Source organism: Amblyomma maculatum, chromosome 1, assembly GCF_055883805.1.
Source record: "Amblyomma maculatum isolate TAMU_Amacu chromosome 1, ASM5588380v1, whole genome shotgun sequence".
Classification (NCBI taxonomy): Eukaryota; Metazoa; Arthropoda; class Arachnida; order Ixodida; family Ixodidae; genus Amblyomma; species Amblyomma maculatum.
In genome coordinates, this window is record NC_139344.1 from 305,924,459 (window position 1) to 305,951,987 (window position 27,529).

At 46.9% G+C, this 27,529-nt stretch overlaps 1 protein-coding gene across 4 annotated transcripts in view; it reads left to right on the forward strand.

Moving 5' to 3' along the window:
• Positions 1 to 27,529, forward strand: part of LOC146206994 (DNA polymerase lambda-like) — a 57,103-nt gene that overhangs the window by 6,055 nt on the left and 23,519 nt on the right. For 3 of the 4 annotated variants that reach the window (XM_084591698.1, XM_084591703.1, XM_084591718.1), the window contains exons 4-8: positions 8,598 to 8,777; positions 8,836 to 8,964; positions 9,019 to 9,187; positions 10,968 to 11,053; positions 11,808 to 11,969. In XM_084591698.1, coding sequence (XP_084447824.1) covers positions 8,598 to 8,777; positions 8,836 to 8,964; positions 9,019 to 9,187; positions 10,968 to 11,053; positions 11,808 to 11,969 — 726 coding nt within the window. The remainder of the gene's footprint in view (positions 1 to 8,597; positions 8,778 to 8,835; positions 8,965 to 9,018; positions 9,188 to 10,967; positions 11,054 to 11,807; positions 11,970 to 27,529) is intronic. The other variant, XM_084591711.1, reaches the window with a different exon arrangement.

Here is a 27,529-nt window from a genome sequence, read left to right on the forward strand (position 1 = left end):
CATGAGATTGCAGCTCAGTTGTCGTTGCCTGTTTCCCAGATAATAGTAAAGAGAGGAATCGCCAAGACATGCCTTTGTGCTGCCCTAGACAAGTCCTGCTCACACAAGGTGATTGAAAGCCTGCACCTGCAGGCAGATCGCATGATGAAGGCAGATTTCTCTAGGGAGGTCGTGATATCCGTTGCTGAAGGCCTGTTAAAATTGATAAAATCTGGGAAACTGTCATTTGATTTTGATTTTTATCTTTATGGCCACTCCTGGTGCAGGGGCCACAGAAACTGATTTCCATCTTTATAGGGGCTGCTGTTCCCTTGTTTATCATCGACGTTGACAAGGTATTCCTGCTCTCCTTGGGGTTTCCTGAGGTTCTTGAGTTTGCAGTGTGGAGCAACGTTGATTCCAAAATACGGTTCCAAATATTTATCTACAACTTTTCCTTGACTTTACTCATATTGAACTTTCAAAATTCACAATAAAGTAATTTGACCATCTGGGAAAGTTTAAAAAAAAAAAAAATCGACCCTCAAAGGGTTAAGGTGCCCTGCTGGCCTAGGTAATCATGGTCAGCTTTTCCTTTTGAGTTCTGACACTTGTCTACAATCTTCCTAATTGATGTGTCCTTCCTCTGTTCACTTTGCAAATGAGCCTCCTCAACAGACGGGAAGAACTCGGTTACGCGGGTTACTGCAGAGGGGCTGAGCGCGTCGGCGTTCTGGTTTGTTTTCCCGGGCGATGAATAATTTGAAAGCTATATTCTTGGAGGAGTAGGCTCCAGCATTCTAGTCTGGAGTTCGGGTCCCTGACATTCATTAGCCCGCTTTAGCGGTTGACAGTCAGTAACAATTTTGAAAGGGCGGCTGAAGAGGTAGCAACGAAAGTGGTGCACTCCTCAAACGACTGACAGGCACTCCTGTTCAGTTGCCCCGTAGTTCTGTTTGGCCACGTTAAGCTGCCTACTTGCGTAAGCTACTGGATACTCCTTGCCTTCGTGCATCTGTGACAGGACTGCGCCTAGGGCGGCTTAGATGCATCAGTCGTTAGCATGAATGGTTGGCTGAAATCGGGGAAGCGAAAAATAGGTGCTTCCATGAGCCAGTTCTTTAATTCCTGAAAAGCACTCTCAGCTTGAGAAGACCAGGAGAAAGGCTTTTTACCTGTTAGCGTGGTCAGTGGCTTGGCCACAGCAGCGAAGTTCGGAATGTGACGCCTGTATAGGTGGCAAGGCGAGGAACTGACGGACTTCAGTTTTGTTGGTCGGCCTCGGAAAATTCCTCACGCACTCTAACTTCTCTGGGTCAGGGCGGACACCCGTGGCCGAAACAACATTCCTTAGGTACTTGTGGTTTCAGTAATTGGCATTTTGCCGGTTTCAGCTTAAGGCCTGCCTCTCTAACACGGCTGAATACCCGCTTCACATCGCGCAAGTGGCACTCAAAGGAAAATGATGATGCCATCAAGGTATACATGACAAAGCTTGCCCAGCAGTCCTGCGAGTATGACATCAGCCATCCTCTGCCACACTGCCGCGCTGTTTACAAGCCCCATCGGCATACTGTTCCACTCTTAAAGGCCACTGTCCAGGGAAGGCCCTTTTAAGCAAAGGAGCCCAGTGTTTCGATCAGGTACCGGAGATAGTCTGTGCAAAATGGTACAGTGACACGCGCGCCGCAAAGCATCGAAAATACTATTCAAAGCTCTCTCATGCTCTCCTTTGGGAAGCCAGCTTCCCCGTTTCTTGAGCTGGCCCGACGGGCCACAGTAATGACGTACGTACCGCGAACGACGTCCATTGGTCCGTCTCACTGACTGACGGGAGAAGGATGGGTGTCTACCGCTCGCTGCGCGCTTTTCCCTCGCCACGGCCAGACTGAATCCAGCGGCGCGCGCTCCCTCGGCCGTTTTCTTTTCTTTTTTTTTTTTTTTTTTCGAGTTCGCGGAGTGCCCCGCCCCACCTCCCGCCAAACGCGGAGGAGGAAGGGGAATTTGTGTTGCGGAGGCTAGACGACCTCGGGCAGGAGAGTGAAAAACCTTTGCGAGAGAACGGAAGGAGAGAAGCATGACAGAATCGGGCGATTGCGGTGGCTGTAACTGCGTTATTAGTTACTCTTTTCAAAAACATTTTGCGGCCTTGCGTTCTAGGGGCGAAGTCTCACAGTCAACGGGAAAGAAAATATTTTCGACAGGTGGGTGGACAGTGGGCCTTTAATGCCCGAAAGGAGTGTTGAAGGCCGTCTTTTCTTTGCCCCGGGGATCCATCTCTGTCGGCCAGTATCTGCTAGCCATGTCCACAACAGTGAAATATTTCGCCTTCCCAAGCTGCGACAGGGTCTCGTGAATGTTTGGCAAAGGGTAGGGGTTCACTCTAGTGACCTTATTAAGATCCCAATAGTCTACATCGAAACGGTGGCTTCCATTGGGCTTCTCTACCAGTAAGGCTGGTGCTCCCCACGGCGACGTAGAGTGTTCAATGACGCCTGCCTTCAGCAACTCTCCAATTTGAGCTTCCATCTCCTCCCTTTTGGCGAAGGGGATTCTATAGGCTCGACGGTAGACTGGATAGGCATCCCCAGTAGGTATCCGCTGTTTAATGGCCTGGCGATGCCCAAGGTCTCTTCTGCTGGTTGAGAAGATTGAGCTATTTTCCAAAATGAGACTTTCAATTCGATCCTCTGTGATTCCTCAATGTGCGACAGCTCAGACATCTCTAGCAAATTCTCCCGCATATTTGCTGCTCCTTTAGAGTCCACCTTTAGTATAGGTTCTGCAACATCCACATCCATCAATTCGCCCAGAATTTTGTTTTTCCCAAGGCGTCTGCCCTGAAGGGTTAGGTTGGCTACTCTGACGGGGATAGCCTCATTCTCGCGAACTGTAGCGAGTGCGGGCGCTCCTACAAGTCTGTTCACCTCTAGTCTGGATACCTCTATCACTTTCGTTTGTCTGCTTGATACGGACGACACAGGTCTACAGGCCAGCAGGCACTTGCTCATCGCTGGGAGCACCGTAGTTTCGATTAGCGCGACGGGTACGCTCCCTTTGGGCCTACCGCTCCCGTAATCTTGTATCACTAACCTGTCGCATGCCCAGTTATCGATCGGGACCCGAGATTCGCCCACTCGAAGAGTGCCCTGACTGCATGTCAACCCGTTGGTCTTATAAAATATCTTGTCCGATGATGCCGGCCACAGGGAGCGTGACACTGCATCGCACACACAAAAAACTGAACTGACAGTGAACGTATGGCTGCCTAGTGCCACAGGTATGCGGTAGACGCTAAACATGCCAATGCGGTCTCCGGTGATGCCGATAAGGTTACGTGGCTTTCGCACTTCTCAAACACATTATCCCAGTTTGATGCCTGTCAAGGCGCTTTAACAGACTGACCTTGGAACCTGTGTCCACAAGACATTTTATTGCTTTCCTGGCCACCTTGCACTCTACGATCGGGCTCATCTCCCGGCACAGACTGCTTCCCATGGCCCCCGTTTGCCTCGGCTGACGACGGAGGCCGTACTCAGTTTTCTTGCACCTTGTCTGATCCTCGTTGTGACGGTTATTAAATTGGGTTGCCGAACCCTGCCTGTACCCGCATGGAGTCTGACGTGTCCGACAGGAGTGAGCGAAATGTCCAGGCCTGCCGCAAGAAAAGCAAACACGCAAATTACTGCACTGGCGGAGCTCCCCAATTGGTTCATGCTGGCTAGGCATCTGGAGACTCTTCTAGGAGCCTCTCTAGATGTTTCAAACTCGTGCTAAGTTCGCCCTTCTCCTCTACCTTCTCGAGTTGCCTAACAGCTGCAGCGCATGTATACTTAGTTTTCTCGATCTCTTCCTCCATGGCTGCCACTTCAACTGCGTCGGCAAAAGCCTTGGGGTCTCACTGGGTCACGTAGACCATTAAGAAATTGGGAGAGAAGTTGCCGTTAAGGATTTCTTGTCTGAAATCTTTCTTCGACGTATCCTCATCATCAACTACACCCAAAGTCTCCCCACCGAGTCTATTCAAACAGCTTGCAAAAGAGCGTGCGTCCTCACTGACGCTTGGGCACGCGTTCAGGAATTTTTTGAATTTTGCGCTCGCTGGCTCATTTTCGAAGCGTTTCAAGGCGAGCGCTTTGAAGGATTTGTACGTTGTAGCGCTGGCCACTTTTTCATCTCTCCACGTAAAGTCCTGCGCTGCTGTGACCATTTTACACCCCGCACCATCCCAATAATTTGTTTTTCTTGCCATCCACTTATATTTGCCACCTGTTCTAAAATTTGGAAAAAATCTCTGATTTTGGGACCCGTATCGTCCCCTGAGAATGTCAGAATCATGCCACCCAACATAGTGCACTGGCTCCAAACGTTTCGTTGTAAGAACTCTGTGATTGCGGTAGCGGCATGTTGGCTCTTTTCTCCTCACGTACGAGGGTGTCTCGCACCACAACTTTAGCAAGATGGAAAACTATACAATTTTCTCCGGCGTTCCTGCCAGGAGCTTTGGACAAGCGGGGTCTCCGACGACAACGAAATCCTGCCTCTCTAGGAGAGCAAAACGTTTGCCGTGGTCGAGCCCTTACACTTAACATTAACAGAAAGGAAGAACGCTTCACATGTCAAGAATCCCACCACTGCCACCACTTGTGACGTTCCCTTTAGAACAATCACAACGCAACATCTGGGTTGCACTTTTGGGTTCTGCTGAAGCGAGGAGAAACGAGTCAGCACACAAAGTTCTGCGAAATCTTATTTATTCTTGCTCTCCTCGATGGCGAAGACTGAAGGTGTGCTCACTCACTGGCTTGTTGGGAGAGTCGGTCAGGTCCCCATGCTCACTCTCGTCCGGCGGGGTTGTGTTCAACTCGTCGATGCTGGTTGCGGGCTCGGAGCTCGACGCGATCGCTTCTTTTTCCTCGGGGCGTCTCGGTGGGAGTTGATGCAATGGGTTGGGGCTTCGGACTTCTTGGACGTGTCTGCTAGCAGTCAATTTACAATGGCTCCTTGGAGTCTTGGCATCTCTGACTTGACCAGCGCGATCTTGCGTCTTTCTTCTTTGCCCATCTCTGCTCGACTACCCTTGTGTCATCTCCCGCGCTTGGGAGGTGGCGGCATCGTTCCCCTCACCAGCATCCGTCGCCATCTTCTGCTGTGAAGCGATGGTATCGTGTTGCCGGAGCTCGCCTCTGGTCAGCTCATAGTGCGCACCGCAGTCCTCTTCAACGGCTTGTGTTGAATGGAAACGGCACAACGACTGCTCCGTGCTCCCATCGGCCGGCCGGCGGGCGCCTTATCGTCTCTCAAAGCGTTCACCGGCACCGTCGAAGATGCAAACATGGCCATAATTCACGAAACCCTGGTCAACACATGTCAGCAGTTCTTGGAAACCCAATAGCACAACCATGTACTGGACAAGGAAAAGCGCATTCAGGCCATGGAGATGGAAAGCCCTAGCGCCACTTAGTAGAAAAGACAATAAGGGGGATAGGGTAATTGCGGGGCAGTAATGAGCACGCGCTACCTGCTATTCCCTTATCCCCCTATTCTAAATAATTAATACGGGTGCCGAAGCACGGTGGCTTTCGCGCAACCTGCTAGCCGGCACCAGCTGTGCACTTGGAAAAGAAGCTTCGCCTTTGATAACGATGGCAAGTATCATCCAAAAACCACTTTAAACACTGGTCTAGCAGAGGGCATACTTGGCGCCCTCCTCTAGAGACTGGGCGGGCACCCACACCTATTGGTATATTTGTAGAGTTTGGTGAGTACATATAAAATTTATAGAACGTGTAATTTAGCTTAAATGAGTTATGGAGTAATTGAGAACAACTTTAAACGCATCAGTTTTGTTCAGCTAGTCAGAGTATAAAGGCCTGCATATTATAAAAGTTCAGTGGGTGAGTCAGATGTTTGTAACAATTGTGGAGTGTTTGTAACAATTGTGGAGAGAACCAACGGCTTTCCTCCAGACCATTTCGAGTGTGTCAATGTTACTTTTTGTGTGGCGAAACCAGATTATGTCTGCATATTCATGAATCGGCCGTACAAGTGTGACGTAAGCTAGGTGTTTAATTGCAAAGGTTGAGCGTTGCAAGGTTCTTTTGAGGAAAAACAATCTCTGCATTGGTTTTCTGATAACTACTTGTGCATGCGCTGTCCAGGTCAAGTCGGAAGAAATGATGACTGTAAGGTAACGATGCTTGGTCACACTTGGAATAGTCACATTGTTCAAGGAATAAGAATAATCTATTTTTATTCGTGACAGGCATTCAAACTGCTTTTTCTAAATTTATTGACGTCTGCCAGTCATTACACCACTGCCCAACCTCGTTCAATGCAGTGTTGAGTTTGATTTGACCGTAAGTATTCTTGACTTCAAGATAAAGTATGTAGTCATCTATAAATAGATGGTTTTTAGCTTCATTATAGCAATATCATTTATACAGAGTAAGAAAAGAAGTGGAGTGGAACAATGCCTTGAGGCACACCAGAAACAACTGGAACAATCAGAGGGATGGTCAAGTAAGCATCAGAGAATAAAAATGTGGTCTTAATGGGTGGCATTAATATTATTCTTTTAGTTTGGAATGATTTTGCCAGTGTCAGCTGCTCTGTTTCCTCTGTTTTGGATATGAACACCTAATTACACTACCAAATAGATGTGTTCATGATAGGTCGGGTACGCTTATTGGCCACATTTTTAAAACATTTGGCTGGTTGACATTGAAGTCTAGTAACAAATGCAACATTGGCTTTCAAAACATTTTCATGTGCCTGATGCGTGTGTTTCAGAAAAAGACTTTCTGCATTGGCTTTCAAAATATTTTATTTTTACCTTATTCTAGTGCTTGCTTGAACAGGGCACTGAACACGGGCACCGTCCTCGTTGAGGAGTCGAATAACTAGGGTTGCTTCACTGTTTATCGCAATTCACGCAAGCCAGCATTGCGCAATCTGTAGTCTGCTTTCATGCGGCGGCTGCAGCTGCACCATTTCGGCATAGTTTTGTTGAACTTTTCGTGAACTCGACCTGCACGACGTCTGCACTTTTTGAAATGAATGGTGTGGGGCAGAGGGTGCCATGTTGCATTGCTAAAATGAATGGTTAAGTGCAGCACCACGGGAACCAATTTACCTAGTCCAGGTGAAACGAACGTTTGCATTTCTTGTGCATTAAAAACACTGTCTGTGTATTTGATGATGTTGAATATTTGGTTTTGTCAAAAGGAATGTGCAATGTGTGAAAGCCGAGTCGCCAAGCTTTCCCATACCTAATCTTGGCATTTGATATTTCAAGCCACATTGCCGGTTAAAGGCCGACTGCAACAAAATTTTTCCATGCTTAAAAGGAGCACATCAGAGGAGAGCACTGAAAATGAAATATAGCATTCATAATTGAAGTGAGTGTTTCAGGAATCGCACACAAGAAACATTTTTCAAACTGAAACTGGAAAAAGGGGGGCCATTACTAAGAGCAAGAAATGACATAGAAAGGGGTGCTCATCTGACCCTCGGGCACTGTAGTTGTCGCATACTGGCAGCTTGTTTTTTCTTGCAGAAACCTTAGTGAGTGAGCACAGGTTTTATTCGGCTGTTGTGAGAGACGTGAACGTTGATAGCATGAATTCGCAGCACTTCAAACGAAAGCCGGTCAACCACCAACATGGACTACAGTTTGCTTCACCTTTTGTTTCCCGCATTTCTGAAATGCATGGGCGTTTGGGCCCCTGACACACTGTTTGGGTCGAAATGATCTAACAAACCTGAGACCAACAAGCCACGCTTCAGCCTGAAGCCGTCCGTATACCGCAATGGGCCATGCTGGGGACGCTTCTCATTTCTATGCCATATTTGGTAAACTCCCACTTCAATGACACGCTGCCATTTGCACGCGTCGTCTGCCACACAGCTTTGAAATGCTTGTAACTTAATGATTACCCCGCTAAGCCCGAGGACACAAGGGGGTTGCAAAGTGGAAAAAAACGTCTTCATTTACACAGCACACCTGTTGGCGTGAAAGCCATTTCTATTCACTGATGGAATGAAAAAAAAGGTAGTTTTGGCATGGTATTCCAAAATCTCTAAACAATCATTTGTGGCCTGCATAAATACATTTCCTTTCAAATAGCTGCTTTGTTGTGGTATATCTGATACAGGAGAATTTTCTCTTTCTCAGCCTAATTCATTTTTCATGTCGATGCAGCTGTCAGTTTTCTTGTATCGACAAAGCTGCTCTGTTCTGAATTTTTAAAATTTTATTACCCAAAGTTGATTGCCAATTATCCCATACGGTACAGGCATATTCGAGCAGTGGCTGAACATATGTTGAGCCTAAGTAGGCTGTTGATTTCAAGCAAGGAGGTGCATCCTTCAGATTTCGCTGTATAAAGGCGTGTAATCCATGAACAGTTGGCTCCATAGGAAAGGGGCCATTTTTGTTTATGGCATTGAATCCTACAGTATAATATTTGCTCATTTAAAATAAAAGTTTATTAGCTAATTTAGTTAATTTATTAAGGTCTAATTCCACCTTGCCATACAATCAGCATATTTTGAAAGCAGAATTTGACATTATGGCATGTTATGCCCTCCATTAGTAAAATGTCGTTCCTTCCTAGGAAGTCAGATCCTTGCCTCATGTTGGCGAAAGACTGGCAGATAAGATCTGGGAGATTGTACAGCAGGGCAAGCTTCAGAAGCTTGAGGGATTCCAGAGCCAGGAGACACTGGTCTTGCAGAGCCTGTTCACAAAAGTTTGGGGTGCCGGCCCATCCACTGCACAAAGGTGGGTTCAACAGGTGAGTCCTGCTTTGCCTGTGCTCATATAAGATAGTCACAATGTGTGTTTGTGACCAGGGCTTTCGCTCACTGGAAGATGTTGCGGCCAGAGGGAATCTGACTAGTCAGCAGAAGATTGGGCTCAAGCATTTCGACGAATTCCTTGAAAAGATGCCACGTGCCGAGGCAGGCCTGATTGCAGACATGGTGCGTGTTATGGGGAAATAATGAGGGAAGTCTTGATGATAGTACTGTGCGCAGGTGGCCGAAGCTGCACTGTCCGTCCAGCCTCAACTCCAGGTTGTTCCCTGTGGCTCCTATCGCAGAGGCAGAGCCCTGTGTGGCGATGTTGATGTCCTAATCACACACCCAGATGGCAGGTCTCACGAGGGTGTGCTTTGCAAGATACTGCAAATTCTTCATGACAGTGGTGACCTATGCTTACTTTATTAATGTTATTGGGAGGAGGTTAGGGCTCAACCAAGTAGCCAAGTGCTTCTTTAGTATGCCATGAAAGCAGTGGAGCACAAATGCGGAAAAAGCAAAATTCCCTCCCAGTCATCGTCTTCAGGCGACCATTTGGTCCTTTTTTTTTTTTTTTTTTTAGTAAGAATATTGTGCTTAGTGCAGCAGGGAATCCACTAGTGTGGATAATTTCACATTAGTCTGCACTTGTGTAGATCATAATCAGCCAGACTGCAGGGCCTCTCCCATATCACTTCAATTAACCTAGTTTTATGCTATCCACCTAACTTCTCTGCTATGCGTCTTGCAATCCTGTCCATTCCTACTAGGATCTCAATACATTTATTCACTTCCTGTCTCCTACCATCCTCTGTGTTGTCCTCAACTTAAGTAGAACCACGTTTGCACCCTGTAGGTGGTTGTGCCAATGTGCTGCATACCAATCATTTTTTGTAGCTTTGGGTTGTTCAGTTTAGGGAGCCAGAGAGATGGTGCAGGGCTCCTTTCCTTGGCTGCAGAGCCACAGAAAGAAGTATAGTTATTTCACTTCTGTGATCGGGATCTGCGATCGCTACCTGTCGTAAGTAGACATATTCCCTTACCAATTCCAGCATCTTGCTGCTTATCGTAAAGGGTCGTTCCCTTCTGAGGCTTAATTACTTGGATGCTAATGAGTAATTTTCTTTGGCTTGTTTTATACTCTAACCAAATGGCTCTTTTGTTTCACAAGTGGTCGCATAATAGCAAGTGGCATAGAGTGCAACAGTACTGCCACTCTCACAACAAGAGGGACACTAAGGGTATGAACCAAGCCGTATAAATTCCTGCCAGGCTGATTCTGATATGTGAAAGGCAACCTCGCCTGCTGGAGTGAGTTTTCGCTGGATTTTCGGTGAAAGCATTAAAACAGTGCAAGGGTGCATACGTGAGGTGATTGATCACACATTGATGTTTGGCTGGTACCTGAAGTGCATTGTCCTCCTTGTTGGTTGTGTGGCATTAGGACGAGGTCTTATTTGTAGTTATGATGCAAAAGAGGCATTTTTAACAGCAGCCTGGCAATGTTTTCAAACCAGATGATTGGGGCTTTGCTTTTTAGGCGTCATGAATAGTGTGATAGTAGGTAAAAAAACTTTGACAGAAAAGTTTGTTTCACACATACTAATAATCCCGGCCGCTTTTCGATGAAGGTGATGTCAAAGGTGATGGAAATTACCTCCACTACGGCGTCTCTCATAGTCTGAGTCGCATTGGGACTTTAAACCCCACAAACCAAATCTAAACTACACATATTAATACAAGGTATGCATTAATGTTAATAGTTATAGATGTGCAGCTTAATTCAATCCCTCAGGTTGAAAGACTTGCATGTTGGTATTTTTTCTTACTTCCACAACTTCTTTTTTTTTTCCTTTGACTTTGCAGCTTTTTGAGTCTGCTTTGCACCCCTGGCACAGTCAGGAAGTAAAAGGACCCTGAATTTTATTGCAACAGATCTGTATTCAAGTAAAAGCTACCCGCACCTGACCATTTTCATCACTCTCTGACACAAAGAGGGGAATCAGGGTTCCCTTTTGGTGTGGGGTGTGCTCTTTCCTTTTTTTCTGGCACGAGCGTGTATGAGTGAAATTGGTGATGTCTTTGCTGTTAATGAAGTGAGCATGATGCATGATAGAATCACTCATGTTTTTTGTTGGTTACCCACAAGATCACGGATACTTTTATTTATATTTATGGCTGGGTAGGATTTCTCACTGACGATCTTGCTGTACCACATGGGGAAGGCAGTCTCCAAAAGTACATGGGTGTCTGCAGGCTTCAAGGAAATAAGGTGAGGTAGTGCTTTTTTCATAATTGTCCTTGTTTGTTTTGCTGATGGTGAAAAAATTTGTTTGTAGCAGAATGAAGGTGCTGTAAACTTCTGTATGAAGCTATACATGTTAAAAGCTCAAAGGCTGACTAGCAGTTTTTTTCATTATAGCACAGTATAGCATAAGATTTCAATGCCATTCTGTGCACTGGGTGCAGATAATGAATTCACAGGCTGCGGAAAACATAGTAAAAAAATATATATATTACTTTGGTATGATGGCAGAGCTGATATGTATTCTGCCAGTTTACCTGTCTCAAACCAGTAGATCTGAAACAGGGGAGTTTTACAACTTGCAGAATGTTATGACAACATGGTTGATGCTCTGCATTTAGTATATCCACGTTATTAATTGTAGAATACTTATTTTGCCCCCCCCCCCACACAGACTGCTCTTCCTTTCTCTCACTTGTTTCTGTGACATGTGATCTAGTTTATTAAAACTCATCTTGGGAGTTGCTTGTTTGAGAGCACTGTGAGCATGCCAAGTTGTTCCCTCTATGGTGTTAACGGGTTCACAAGGCGACATACAGGCAATTTGATGGTGTTTGTTTGCATGACAGAGCCAGTATCTGCCAAAAAGCACAGGGAGAGTGAAAGCTATCACATCTTGTGACTGATATATATACACATATGTACTAATGTGTTTATTAATGTTTTCATCTGATTGCGCTTTGTTAGAAGAATAAAATGTTTTGAGACATTTCCTTTTCAGCATCGCCGGTTAGACATCTTTGTGGTGCCCCAGGAGGAGTTTGCCTGTTCGCTGCTAGCCTTTACTGGCTCTGCCCATTTCAATCGGTCAATGCGTCTTCTTGCACGTCTCAAAGGCATGTCCCTAAATGACCACTGCCTGTGTGCAGATGTCTGCAGAATGGTGAGTACTTTCACAAAAGGATGATGCTGGCTGCACTAACATGTGTGTGTAATATTAAACAACAGGGCTCATTTTTCATAAGGCACGTAAATTTAGCCATATTTGCTCATAAAGACTGCACAGAGTATTAGCCCAGTGTGTGTCCCTTTATGGAATATGCAGCATGGAAGGGGCTCCATTTGCAGCACCTAGTAAATGTACCCTCAGGATGAGGAAGCATGTTGTTCGGCAAGTCGGTGAAAACGTGGTACGTGCTGAGCACAAGGGCGAGAAGGGAACACAGCAAGCACATCCTTGTATCATCATCAAGTGCACATGACATCTTATGTGGGAATAATTTACATGCTATGAGCAGAGCTTTATTTGCAAACTGAGAAGTAAATACCAACCCTGGCCAGGGGGCACTGTGTTGCTCTGTGTGTCCTCTGTAAGGACTCGGGCAAAACCTCCGTGCAGCACGGTGCATTATCTGCTCTGCATTGCATTCGGGCGTGGGTTTACGAGCGCGCACAGTTGTTGCTCTCGTTCTCTTGCCGAGTTCTGGCCGCTGTCGCTTTCCAAGAAAAGGAAAAAAAAGAAAACTACAATGATTAAATTACGGTGCACTTTTCATACAACTTGTGTGGATGTGCGGTTGTCAGCCCTTTTTGTTAAAAGTGGTTCTTATACGCGATCCTGCTCCTGGAGCTCAATCACTGCCTACTCGCTCGAGTAGACAACTGAATTAGGGATTGCACAGACTAGCTGCAAAACTAAGAAGACAAAAATTTGCGTGGAGAACTGTGCCTGCCTGCATCGAAAGTCATCAGGCGTTTCCTCGCTGTTCGTCTCGTGGGGAGAGAAAACTGCTGCAAGAATGGCATGCCTCGGCTTCTGGTCAATGACCTAGGTCGTTAGAAACCACTCATTGTTAAACATAGATAGGGACAGCAGCGCCGCAGCGGCGAGCTACTAACTTCCTCTGGTCGCTGTCAGGAAAAACCAAGGGGTAAGGTGGTTTGTTGTGTGCCATTGTAGAGAAGACGTCCAAAACACGCCAAAGACAGGCACCACGGCGCCACTAGCATCTTGTGTTGTTGTTGCCCTGCTAGAGTAAATGGTTCATTGTGAGTGGCAACGTTCCATTTCGTTGACCTGGTTGAGGGGTTGCCTAAAACATCTGTGGTCAGAGAGTTGAGTGGGCCCCTTCCAATTGTAACAAAGGGAAGGGAAGCTCCCCAACTGGCGCTCAGAGGACTCGTCGCTGTGTACGTACATATCAATGATTCTGCACCGTTCCTGTCTCTGAACATCAGGGACAGAGACATCGAGGCTTCCGCATTGTTCTTTGCTCTTCTACACCTTAACAACACAAGAGGTGCTGCCTCAGCTCCCTCAAACTATCTATCTCTTGCCTCTCGCTTTCAAGTAGTGATTCATAATTCCGCATTCATGATTTTTTTTTTATATCTCGGAGCCTGCCAACAAGCGCTTTCTGAAAACAATGTTCGCGGCTCATTTTTCAAGACATTAAGCGGCACGCAGTGACGACAGCCTATCAGTTAATCATGATAAGAGTTTCTGACCAGCCTCTTTGTCAGCTGATGCACTGAAGAGAAGCCACACTGGTGAAAAATGCACATCTCTACGCGACTGTTCCTGCTCTGCATGCATGTGCAGCAGTGCCGCTGCTGTGCGTAGGTGCTTCCATCAGAAACAGAGCACTGGTGTCGCAGAGTAAACGCCAGCTTGGGGTCAGTGCAGCAATTTTTTCTTACAATTAGCGCAGTTCTGTTTTCAATAAAGTCCAGGTTCACCTAATTCTTGGATCTCGAGCAGATTTCTTCAAGATCAGGTTCAATTCAAATTCTACCTGACAGTACTTATATAAGAAATTTTGGTATCCATCATCTACTTTGTGTTGAACATATGGGATGTCCCGTGCATATTATAGTGCAGTTTTTCCAGTTGATTGTTTGATAGATTCTTTGATATTCAAACTTATTTAGCGCTTGTTACCAATGGCTTGGCTGAAAGGGACACTGAGAGACAGATAGAAGTGGACCTGTATAGGTAAGGCACTGCTTTTGAATCGCAGAGGAATCAAATTCGCCAAAAAAAAACTGCGCTTAAAAAAAACGTGTTAGATGTAGCGAGATGCATCCATTGACACCAATTTTTTGGCACAGATTCCAGAGGCTACCAGGGTCCAGTACTTATCTGGTCACGCCACTCCGCCGCAACCCAGTAGGGGAGCTTTGCGCGCTGCCAGTGGCTGCATGCATTTTGAGGGCAGTGAGTGCGGCTGTCATTGTATCGTGCCGAGTCGATGTGCAGTTTTTTAATGTATTAATTGGCTCGTGGTGCAAATAAATGTCCACAGAAGGTGTCTGCAGAAAGGGTGTACAGAAATTCGAGGAGTGTATGATGAGGGGCTAGTTGGTAATGCATGAACTTAGAACGAAAACCGCTCAAAGGATAAAACACAAGGAAGAAGTGTCCCGCCTGCCCGTTCTGTACACTTCTTCCTTGTGTTCAGTGCTTTGCGCGGTTTTCATTCTAAGTTCATGCGTACAGAAAGCGTCTATCTGCACCCTCAGAATTGGCCTCTCCATACCCGGTGAAATTTGATTTGACCGAATTTGGTGTCTAGCCTAACTCAAATGCTGCCAATGCAGTGCTTTCCTGCAAGTTTGACCTTGTCAGAATTCGACTAAAATTCATGTTGAACCAAAAGTGGTGGCTTCCCAAAATCTGGCCTGCTTGCGCATTATTCGTGTACGGGAGGCTGCGTGCACCCTTAGAATTTTTTCTGCCCTGTGCAGTCTGGAAGATATGTTGTGTACCTGGAGCGCTTCCCGCATACAGGAGAAATGAAGAAAGTGCCATTGTGCCTAAATATTAAGAACAAATGGCGGGAGATGTTGAGAAAATGCTGTACCAATGGTTCTATTTTTCATTTCACTCCCTGCCAGTGTGTTTCTGCAAAAACCGCTTCAACACAAGTGACGCTGTTTGCTTGGACCAATAGCTAGTTGAAGGTAGGGTAGCAACATAATAATGTGGTGTAAAAAAAATTATATGACTGCACTTAAGTCTGCTTTAGAGCAGAATTGGGGAAAGTCACTTTACAGGATTGTTTTTCACTGACTGCATAGTCATTGTCATCGCTACTATCATAACCATCATCATCAACTAAATGCACCGTCAATGTCACTGCTTCTAAAGTGAGCTAGAACTGGGTAATGGGCTCACTCCTCTGCCAGCGCCATACATTGGGATGATGCCGCCTGTGTCAACAGATTTTAGTTCTGCGCGGCTCCGCAGGGGTCTTCAATGCAGCAGCGCATGTTGGAGAGGCTGCACTGCGTTGCACTTTGCCTATGGCTGCCCCTTCGCTGTGTGATGTTAATTTCCTGCGCGCTGTATTCTCGCCATTGCGAAGGCTTTGTTTTGCAGTGGGCAATGTGACCCAACGAATTATGACTTTTGCTACGAAGATGCTAAAACCATTGCGCCAGGCTGCTGGACATGCTGTGCGTACGTGAAAGGCAGCACGATCCTAAAGATGCGGCTCTCGGAAAATAATGCGAGGACCCCCTAAAAACTTTCGTATTATCCGACAGTCATCAGGTAGCAATTACCACCTATAGCCCCAGGGGCAGTTTTTTGTATGCTGCTGCCTCATCTGGATCTACGAGGAGGATGCCGTTGCAAGGGGCACATATCCTAGCTGCTCCCCGTCGAGTCATTGGTGGGCTTATGCATGTATCGTTTTTCTTCCAACATCGGCTATGTCACTCACAAAAAGTACTTCTTGATGTTAAAAGGGGCAAACCTTTCCCAGCATTGACAAGAATATACCACGCTAACCAACTCTCATGCCCTGTAAGCACTAACTTTCTTGTGTATGCTTTGTGACGTCATTGCAGCTTTACTGGCAACCATAGCACGCACAACGCAATATCGGAGAGGGAGAAACAAATAAAGAGTGCCCATGGTGAATCATGACACGGCGTCGGTTTAATCTATTCCGGTTGGACGGCATGACACTAGGTGGGAGATCGAGTGGGCTGGATGCGTGCGAACATGACTACAGCACACAACGAATTCAGTCCTTGTGTATCGCACGGTGCTACACAGCGAGAACAGCGACACGATACGTCACACGTGCACTGACCGCGACAGCCGTGCTAGCACTTGTCTCTTTTCTTTTTTTGGAGGAATTTCGTCATTCTTCCCATCGTTCTTTTTTGCAGAGGTACTCTGGCATTCTTATCATAATCCCAGGCATATGTGCAGCCATTGATAAACAACTTTTCAAAGGCTAAGGACACTTTTTCCTTTTTATTGTGTTGTTCTTTCGTGCTTGCCCAAAGGTTCTTTCTGATTTCGCAAATCCTGGGGGAAAAATATTCACCAATGCAAAATCCTGTGCTTTTTAGCTTGTGGCCATTCTTCAGCTGTTTTTTGTCTCCAGTCTATAAGTTTGAAGATGACTGGTCGGTTCTTGTTATTCTTGGGTCTACCTAATCTATGGATTCGGTCAGTGGTGACTTGGTTGAGCCCAAGAATATTGTTACGTGGAAACTCGATGCATTTATAAGTGGCATAGCAGCAAGCAGTAACACGGAACCAGTTCCACTTCTTCGTCGTCACCTTGTCCCTTCCGCGAGGCAAGATAAGGAAACACTGCGTCTTCCTCAGCTTGTAACATGACCCCCCGGCAGTGTAAGCGTCGTCCCGGCGCTAATCTGGCAAAGAAGGCATGAGTTCTTATGGCTTCAGGCGCAAAACATGGACAGTGTCAGTAGTGGGGCGAGAGGAGGAGGACGCGGGCACAAGAGAGGCAAGTTCATACGTCACATCAGTGACTTGGCGCACCACCCGATAAGGGCCACTATTGGGGGGACAAAAGTTTCTCGGAGAGACCAATGCGGCGTGCAGGAGACCATAAAAGGACCTAGGACCCAGGGTCATGGGTTACGTGGCGATGTTGCCTATAGTAGGCAGACTTCTGAGAAGTCTGAGAGGCGAGGAGCCGACTACGGGCTACTTGGCGCGCTTCAGTGGCTTGCGCAATGGCGTCATTTGCATAGGTAGTTATGGGGCGGCCAGCAGGAGAAACCAGCGTGTCCAAAGGTAAAGCGGGGTGCCTGCCAAAGAACAGGAAGAAGGGTGAATAACCAGTCGTGTCGTGCTTGGAAGAATTGTGAGCAAAGGTCACATGTGGAAGAGCGAGGTCCCAGTCTTGGTGATCAGGTGATGCATACATGGATAACATGTCCGTAAGTGTGCTGTTGAAGCGCTCAGTAAGGCTGTTGGTTTGGGGATGGTACGTGGTCGCGAGCTTATGCTTCGTAGAACATGAGCGCAGGATGTCTTCAACAATTCGTGACAAAAAGTAGCGGCCGCGGTCGGTCATTAATTGACGAGCGCCGTGATGGAGAATGACGTTGTGTAGAAGAAAGTCAGCGCCATCCGTAGCGCAGCTCGTGGGTAAAGCTTGTGTGATGGCATAATGTGTTGCATAATCGGTTGCCACTGCGATCCATTTGTGATTCGACCGCGATGTCGGGAATGGGCCAAGAAGGTCAAGCCCAACACGATAAAATGGTTCCAGGGGCACCTCAATAGGTTGGAGAAGGCCAGCTGGTGGCCTCAATGGTTTCTTCCTACGCTGACACGTGTCGCAGGCTGCGATGTAGTGTCGGATGCTGCGGTATAGTCCCGGCCAAAAACAACGCCGTACCCGGTCGTAAGTGCGAGACACACCGAGATGGCAGGTCATGGAGTTCTTCAATAACAGAGCAGCGGAGCTTTTTGGGAATCACCAAGAGGAGGGGAGGACCGTCATTATGAAAGTTACGGCAGTAGAGCACTTCATCCTGTACAACAAAAAGTTACAGAGAAGAATCTGTTCTTCCAGATGTCAGGCCTTCAATGATGGATCTTAAAGATGGATTGTTGCGCTGCTCGCCTGCTATGTTGGCGAGATTGGAGAAGGCGAAGACACGGAATTGCCTCTGTGTCACTGAGATCAGGGGGCTCTACAGGATAGCGAGACAATCAGCATCTTGATGAAGGCGCCCCCGACTTGTAGACGACGTTGTAGGAGTATTCTTGAAGGCGCAAAGCCCAGAGACCAAGACGGCCGGAGGGATCTCTCAGAGATGACAACCAACAAAGCGCATGATGGTCGGTTACAACTGAGAATGGATGGCCGAATAAGTAAGGTCGGAATTTAGCGACAGTGCATACAAGGGCGAGACACTCGCGCTCAGTAATCGAATAATTGTGTTCGGCGGTGCGATGACGTGGTCGTAGCATATGCGATGACGCAGTCATTGCCATGTTGGCGTTGAGCCAGCACTGCACCGATCCCATATCCGCAGGTGTCTGTTCGAACTTCAGTGGAAGCTGAGGGATCGAAATGAGCCAAGACAGGGGGAGACGTCAGTAAGCTTATAAGCGTTGAAAACGCACCTTGCTGGTCAGGGCCCCACGTGTAAGCGGTGTCTTTCTTAAGTAGGTCAGTGAGAGGACGAGCGATACGGGCAAAATCTTTGATAAAGCGGCGAAAGTAAGAGCAGAGGCCGACAAAGCTGCGCACATCCTTCGAAGACTGGGGACGCGGAAAGTCTTTGACGGCGTGAATTTTTGCCGGATCAGGTAGTACTCCGGAGGCGTCAACCATGTGTCCAAGAATGATGAGTTGGCTGCGACCAAACTGGCATTTCGATGAATTCAACTGGAGGCCGACTGTACGGAATACTTTGAGAATACTGGTGAGGCGTTCAAGGTGTGAAGAAAAGCACGGCGAGAAAACGACGACGTCGTCGTCGAGGTAGCACAGGCAGGTTGTCCATTTAAATCCGCGTAGAAGGGAGTCCATCATTTGTTCAAAGGTCGCCGGTGCATTGCAGAGACCAAACTGCATGACTTTAAAGTGGTACAAGCCGTCTGGTGTGACAAAGGCGGTTTTTTCGCGGTCCTTCTCGTCAACAGCGATCTGCCAATACCCGGACCATAAATCGATGGAAGAAAAGTGTTTAGCTCCATGGAGGCAATCTAAGGCATCATCGATTCTGGGGAGAGGGTAGACGTCTCTTTTAGTGATACTGTTGAAATGGGGATAATCGACGCAAAAGCGCCAGCTGCCGTCTTTCTTTTTAACCAGAACGACTGGGGATGCCCACGGGCTCGTCGAAGGTTCGATGATGTCTTGAGCGAGCATCTTGTCAACCTCTTTTTGGATTACCTGGTATTCTGCACTGGATACACGATAAGGGCGGCGATGAACAGGAGCAGTAACGCCGGTGTTTATGTGATGTTGCACTAGAGCAGTTCAAGACAATGGGCGTTGATCGAAATCAAAAATGTCTCTGAAAGATGCCAGCAGACGACAGAGTGCATGAGCTTGTGGAGGGGAAAGGTCCGGATTGATCATCTTGGCGTAGTCTTGGAGACTGGAAACTTCAGATAAAGAGCAGTCAGAGGAGGGCATTAAACCGGTGGCCACAACGGAGATATCACATTCACAGGACACAGAGTGGCGAGCGAGATGCCTTGTGGGAGGGGCTGGATTTGCGACGCAAAGTTCAAAACAGGGAGGCATGTTTGGTTCACAATCATTGTGACGACGGTATGAGCAAGGGCAACGCTTCGGGTTAGGGGAGCATCAAGGGTTGGGGTAACGATGTAGTGTCCATCGGGAATAGAGGGAACAGAGCAGAATGTGGCATAAGTTGCGGCTTCAGGTGGGAGGCGGACAAAGCCGACACTACAAAGGCGGTGCAGAACAGGAGAGGGTGGGTCGAAAGGAGAGGGGAGGTCAAGTTCAATGACGCTTGTAGCACAGTCTATGACGGCTGCATAGTCAGAAAGAAAGTCGAGGCCAAGAATGATGTCGTGAGGACAATGCTGCAGAACTGTGAAGAGGACAGTAGTATGGCGGCCAGAAATCGTTACGCAAGCTGAGCACAAGCCAATGACCTTTGACGTTGCTCCATCTGCAACACTCACAACCTGTATAGGGGCAGGGGTCAGCACTTTTTGCAAGGGAGAACGGAGTTCTCGGCTTACGACAGAAACTTGCGCACCGGTGTCAATGAGGGCTTGAACGGCTGTGCCATCCACGAGCACGGTGAGTAAATTACGGTGCGTACGAAGAGCTAGACGAGGATTTGAGATCATGGTCCCGACTGCAGCGCCTAGTTTTCTATCGGGGAGCGGCCATATGAACTGGGAGATGAAAAGCGACGACGTTGGGGCGAACGGGACTAACGGCGGTGGGGGGAGGGTGATCGGTTGAGGCGTGAAGACTGGGTATCAGCGGCTGTGCTTGAAGGGTCGTGACGAGGTGAGAAGGGACGAGAGCGGTCATCGTAGTTAGATGAGGGCGGAAGGCAGGACCCTTGTGGCTGGCACTGATTTCGGCAATCACGGGCGATATGGCCTGCGCAGGAGCAAGCAAAACAAATAGGTCGGTTATCTGATGTGCGCCATTCGTCTGGATTACGTCGACGCGGGGCAGCATAGGCAGGTCGGCCAGAATAAAGGTTGCGAACGTCGGGGTTATAAGCAAGCCAGCCAGGATAAGCTGTGCGAACGTCGGTGTCATAAGGAGGTCGACCAGGATAAACTGCGCGAACGTTGGCAACGGGGCGGGCTGACAGCAGCAACGGAGTTGAGTCCCAAGGTGGCGAGCTCTTGGTGGACAACGGCCTGAATTAGGGAATGTCCGGGTGGTGACCGTCGGTCAAATGTGGCGGCAAGGTAGCGGGAGCTATTGCCTCGAGTTCGCGGTGGACGATACGGGTTACATTTTCGGTCGACGTTGGCTGGTGTTGGGACGGCAAATCTTGACACGAAGAAGTTGGAGCAGTATTTGGAAGGCAGGCAAATGAATGGGCTATGCGACGACTTTTGGCGTCTTCAAAACGGCGGCATTCTTTGATGATGGCATGAACTGTGTTGCAGGTTTTGTACACAAGCAGATTGAAGGCATCGTCAGCGATGCCCTTCACGACATGACCAACTTTGGCGGACTTTGACATGTTGGGATCTACTTTGTGGCAAAGGGCGAGGACGTCCTGGATGTAGGCCATGTATGATTCGGTAGCTGTCTGGAGGCAGGTCTCAAGGGTTTGCTGTGCGGTAAGCTCTCGACCAAGGGGTTTTGCAAAGAGTTCGCGGAGCTTATCTTTGCAAGTATCCCAACTGGTCAGCTGGTCTTCATGAATCTCGTACCAGGCTAGCGCAGTGCCCTCAATGTAAAAAACAACATTCGCTAGCATGAGGGTCGGGTCCCAGCGAATATAGGTGCTCACACGTTCGTACTTGTGTATCCATTCGTCCACGTCCATAGGGCCGGTGCCAGTGAAACTGCCAGGATCACGCGGGTGGGTGAGGATGACTGATGGCAAGGCCCCCGTTGGTGTGGGGACATTGTCTTGAGGCATTGTTGGGCAGGAAAGCAGGCGGCTGCTGCGGAGTTCCGTCATGCGGAGGCTGACGCCGGGTTCAACGGCCGCACCTCCTCCAAGATGTTACGTGGAAACTCGATGTATTTACAGTGTATTTACAACAGCCTCAACTGGCATAGCAGCAAGTAGCAACACAGAAGCAGTCCCACTTCTTAGTCATCACCTTGTCCCTTCCGCGAGGCAAGAGATGGAAACACTTGGTCTTCCTCATCGCATAACAATATCTTCAATAATTGACAGCCCGCTCAAAGGCTTCATTGGTCTCTGTCCACTTGGTCTAAGTCATACACTATTTGATCTTCTGCTGTTAATGTCTAAATCGACAATCCATTTTTCTAAGGTATTCTTGTGGCTGTCTTCAATACCTATATCTGTAAGCCATTTTCCTTTATGTAGTATTGCATGCCCGTGTGAGGGTTCCACATCCCAAAAGTAACAACTTTCTAAGAAATCACACACTGAACTGTGAAGCTGCGGGTGCGGCAGCACTAAAAGAAAGCGGTCGTCTGAAAGGAAACATTTTCCACATTGGTTCCTTACCTGCACAATGAAGGCAAAGGTATTATTCCACCATATATGCCTTTAATGCTGCCGTGCCCAGTCTCGGCGTGATGATTGACGAGATCATATAAACTGTGGATTTGCGGTGGCGCTGGTGTCCTTTCGAAAGGGCAGTTGTCTGCGCATCGGTGACAGTCCTTTAAAGCAGGGATCTTCCAGAAGTGGTGCCATCGTGTCTCGCAAGTTTGTCCTTTGCTGGATGTTAGGTCGAAGGCATCTCCTTTGGGCAGGCTGCTGATGACAGCGCGGCAAGAGGATTTTTCCACTGCATGCCGGTAGTGCTGCCGTGCCATGCCCGTGTAACCACGGCGGCAAGGTGCAATGAGGGGGAGCCGCTTCGGACTGCTCTCCGCCAGTGTTATATCGGTTACTTTGTTCACCTATGCATTGCGCATAGCAGTGTGTTGCTGCAATACGCGCAGATGATGGAAATAGTCTCCTTATCGTGGGCGACCAAACATGTAGCTGCTCGCGCTTTGGGATGACGCAAGCGCGTGGACATTTGGCACCATATCTGAGGAATTTTGCTCGCGTTCATTCAACGACATCCTGTGCTCTGGGATTGTTGCTTCTGTCGACTACGTGCAGTATGATCGCAGAACAGTGACTCAGCTGTGACCCCTTGCAGAGGTTATCTGTTAAAGCAGATATTTGGTCTACTGTGCGATACCCCCGAGCATCCACGTTTTGACGTGCGTGGCAGTGCCATGTCCGGGAAAAGGGGATCTTGTGTGGTTGATCCGATGCCCAGGTGTAGTATGCCTGCTGCGTGCCGTGATGCATGCATAACGCCATTAAGAATACATTAGCTGGTTAAACATCTTTCTCGTGGAAGCATTTGTACAGTTAATAAAACTTCAGCTCTATACCGCTGATTTGAATTCGTTACACAATGGGGCTGGCAGTATCTGTGTCCTATGCCTTCTTTACGAATTACGTCTTGAGTACCCGGGAGATTCTTTCCGGAGGTTCAGTCATGCGCATCATGTGACCCCCGTTACCGAAATCGTGTTTTGTTTGTTTTTATTTTCTTTTGCACGTGCAGCACCATCTACCATGATAGCAGTGTGCTGTGGCCAAAAAATGTGCTTGCCGTGAACTTTTTGTTTGTTTTTGTTTTCTGTCAATCTTGAGCATGAATCAGTGATTGCTTGTGCCTAAAGCTGGACTGGGCGCAGGATAAACCATGTTCATGGTAATTAGAGGGATTAGGGCACAGGAGTGGCCATAGGCATTTGGAACGGTTGTACGATCTTGATCATCTCTTCATCGCCACTTTCGCTGCTTTCGTTCATACCGCTTGCATCTGATGAAACGGTGAGTGTGTGAATAATGGTATTGCATTTCCTTTTGATACCAACCTTGAGTTCTTTGTTTTGCAGCAGCTTGCCCACATATGCCGTTACAACCAAAATCAAAGCGTGGCATTCATAGATCGTTGCAGTGCTTTTGCTGCTTATTTTTTCGCCATGGTCAAGGTGCTAGTGGTCGTAACCAAAACGGCTCATTCGGCTTTGTACTACATTGCACGCTCTGAATCTACAGTGAGTGCTAGGTGACGAGAATGTTCACTTCTCGCCCACGTTGCATGGAAAACATGTCTCTGAAATATTGGAGTAGTACTTTATTGTTTACAGTGCAGATATTAGCTGTCAAAAGTGCATAATCACTTCGAAAACAAGGCAGAGTGGATCTGATGGGCTAACATAATTTACATTGCATCTCGGTTTTGTGCTATGTACACTTGTCAAGATGTATGAGCATCTGTCTGTGTGCATCGTTCCTTTTCTCTGTCTTGTAATGCTGTTGAACCACTACTATGAATAAATTCCAACGATCCTGATCTGCCGTTTTTCTTCAGTAAGCAGAAGATTGCTTATACAGTGCAGTGACCACAGCAATGCAGTGTGAACGTCACTGACACAGTCTTCTTTTATGTCAAATTTTCGGTGGCGGTTCAGTAGCCCTTGCACATTGCTGTGGCAGAGCTATTCATCTGCACATTTTTGATTTCACATTCTTCTGGACCAGAGGAGAAATAGAAATTACATAGTGTGAGCTGTAAGCAAGCTCAAAAGGAATTACACATTTTGCTGATATAAGGCTATAAAAATTATCGTGGCATGGTAATTTTTATGCTTAACATCCATTGCAAAATTTTTAGGTATCATTAAGGGTCTGTTTAGGGAATAAACTGTATAGGAACTGAATAGCTGGACTGGTGCCACAGCCTCTCTGCGCTTCTGTCGTTGCGGGAATGCACAGGCTGGGGTCACCCCATTGGAGTGCGCAGTCTGTTGTTAGTTTGTATGGAGATCGCTTCAGTACTCAACGCTTGTGTAATGCTGTGCGTGAATATGTCGCTGGGCAAACGTGTCACATTTTTGGCTGCACTGGCAGCTATGAGAACTCATCTGACACTTTGGACACTTCTTAGTCTATTAATTTCTACAGGTTTCCACAAAAGCATGAGCGGACATGGTTGTTTCAAAGACAGAGACATGTATCTTCACATTTCATTCTGTGTGGTTGTGGAAAGTGCGCGAGTTTTTAAAATCTTATTGCCACCGGAAGCTTTGTGCCTTCTCTTTTCTAGCAGTGATGGCACGGGAGTCTCGGGGCTGAAGCCATACTATGGCATCCGTAGTCATTACTTTGTCGACGAAATTCAAGGAACCCAACAGCCTAATTCAGGCCTAAGTTACAAAGCCAGAATTTTCCTGCCTGTGTATAAGAAAAGGCCTTCACGGAGAGGGAAAAGGCAGGCATCATTGTCGTTAGAGTCGCGTTATTCTCTTCATAAGTGTTGGGCAAAAATAATGTTTGCACAGCTACTTTTGATGGCATAGTAATTGTATTTTTTTTTCATATCTCTTTAACCCTTTTGCTACCGCGCTTATTCAAATCGATAAGTCTGATTCGATGGTTCAAATCCTCGCGCGCGCTAGCGATTTGCGGGCAGCTAGCGTCATCTAGGTTAAAAAGTGGGAAACAACGTGATCTGACATGTTTTGTTGGTGTTTTGCTTTTCGGAGCTTCTCCCGGCGCCGTTTCAAATTGTCGAGCGGACGCATCGAGCATGGCGTCGTCATCGCGCGCATACGCTTCTAGAAGAGATCGCGTTTCTCATCAATCGAGCGCTTCAGGAGCTGATTTTGCGGATGCAGACAGCAGTGGCGAGCCAGAAGAAGATGTGGACACATCAGATTTAAGCATCTATGAGGGGGATACGTCGAAATCGAGCCGGAACATCCACCGGGTGGGCCGCTCTATGTGCGGCGCATATTTCGATTACTAATAAATAGTTATGAGCAGTGGAGCATGGGTGCTGACAGCTATATTATTTGTTTTCAAGGTCACAACGTCATACGGACATTATTCCTTGCCAACAGCTGTGAAGCGCATGCAGTTTTTTTCTAAATGAAACCAGGGAGTCGAAGTTGGTGGCACTAACCTTTTATTTTGCTGAAAGAACAGTTTTTGGCAATACCCTATGAAAATTGTGCCATCTTTTTATGATAAAATTAGCTACAGAATGAATATCTTCAAATTTTTTCACACTTATTATTTTTAAAGTTTTGCTCTTTTTTAAATAAGAATGATGTCCTCACTGTACAAATTTCTAAATTATAAACATTTTTTTTTACTAATTTGTCTAATAAATATATATGTAACATTTATGTTATTGAATAGAACATTCGTTTAGCTACAGTTTGATACCAAACAATGTAAATAAGGCATTAGTGTCTAGCCGCCAAAAAGTATTTCCTTCTACCTAGTAAAAACTGCCCTTTTTCCCATGGTAGCGAAAGAGTTGACAGAAAGAGCAGATGGGAGACATGAACAATTGCTATTCCCATGAACTTGTCCTGCTCCCTCTTTATGTTCATCAACCAATGCCAACGTGCACAGAGCTCTGTATTGAGACTCTTCGAATTTGTTCAGCTTTGTTTGTGGCATGCCCTTCTCACCTAATAAAAGCACTCAGTGCTGAGCTCATCCAATACAAGGTTTCAAAAGCTGCTACCAGCACCATATAAAATGGAAGAAAAAATACACAGTTTATCTCAGTTAATCACGGAATATTGTGCAGCAGCAGGACGTTTTGACACGATTGTTGTTTTTTATGTCTCAAGCATTCAACATAATTTTGCTGTGTTGATCAGACGGCCATGCTTCCAGACCATACATTGCGTGTGATTCACAGAGACGATCTTCTTAAAGTTATATTTTTATTGGCGATGGTGTTGGATATGGATCAAACTTTGTAATATAGTTTGGCAGACACAATTTCATGGTCAGTGAGGCTGTTTGATGTGGTCTTAAAGTCCTCCACAAGGACATCATTTTGAAGTACGAGATCTCTACAACTATTTTATTGCTCTTCTTAATCGGTTTCTTGCTGACCTCTTTTTTTTTTTTTTGTACATACTGCCTCTGTGCATCTGCATGTTTCTGTCTCTTAGCACTGACATCGACCTCCTTTGATTCCTACTGCTGCTACCATCTTGCCCGCTGTTATTCCTGCCATTGCATATGACAATACTCTTCATCAGACGACCAGAACGGTCCCGCACTACCCTCCATACTAACCCAAGAAGCAGAACTACAACAGAAAGTAATCAAGTGTGCCTAGCTGTGAATGCAAAGCGAGCTCCCTTGTGCGCCCAGCACCTTTTCACTTCGCTTCTGAACCAGTTTCGCACCACCTTTCCTCTCCCTTGGTATGCGTTGCAGCCTTTCCTCTCCTTCCTGCACCATGCAGTATGTTTTGCTCACCAGACCGCAAACACGTGCAGGCTCTCTGTGACGAAGCTGAGTTTCTCCTCCTATTACTCGTCCGCACTTGGAAAGGTCAAATTGGCTTCAGAGATTGGGTTTTTGGGAGAGTGTGGGTAGTAGTGCTACAGCAACAAAATAACATTAACGTGGAGTGCAGGCGCAGGTCGTGCCGCCGATGCCGTCTTTATAAGCGCCTAACAAAGGAGTTCCTAGCGCATGATGAAATCGAGCGCGTGGCATTTCTGAGTATATGACAAAAACCATATGCCGGCGGTTTCAAAAAACACATACTCCCTGCCAAGTCTTCATTTTTTCAAGGTTTCCTGATTGAAAAACTCCATGTAAATACTGAAGTGCTGAAAAACACACCGCAGAACGAAGGGTAGAGACATGCTCGAGCATGCCTCGTTGAACAGAACCGTCTGTGCCACTCAGCGACCTTGGTACTCCTCTGGCAAGCTTTTTGCCACATGCAACACTGTTCTGCTGAGGCGACGATGGCGCCATACGGCGGATGCCCAATCCCTGTAATGTTTATAAAATATGCATATAAAAAGCGCAGTTGCAGTTAATTAAGTGAAATTTTGCTGTAAAAGATGATAAGTTGTAAGTTTTGTTGCATCATAAAAATTTAGGTGCTTTAAATTTGGTTAGGCCCAGCATTGCCACAAGAACACTAGGTTCCCCCTCACCGGGGTGGGGCAGTGGTTACGGCACTTGACTACTGTGCCCAAGGATGAGAGATTGAAT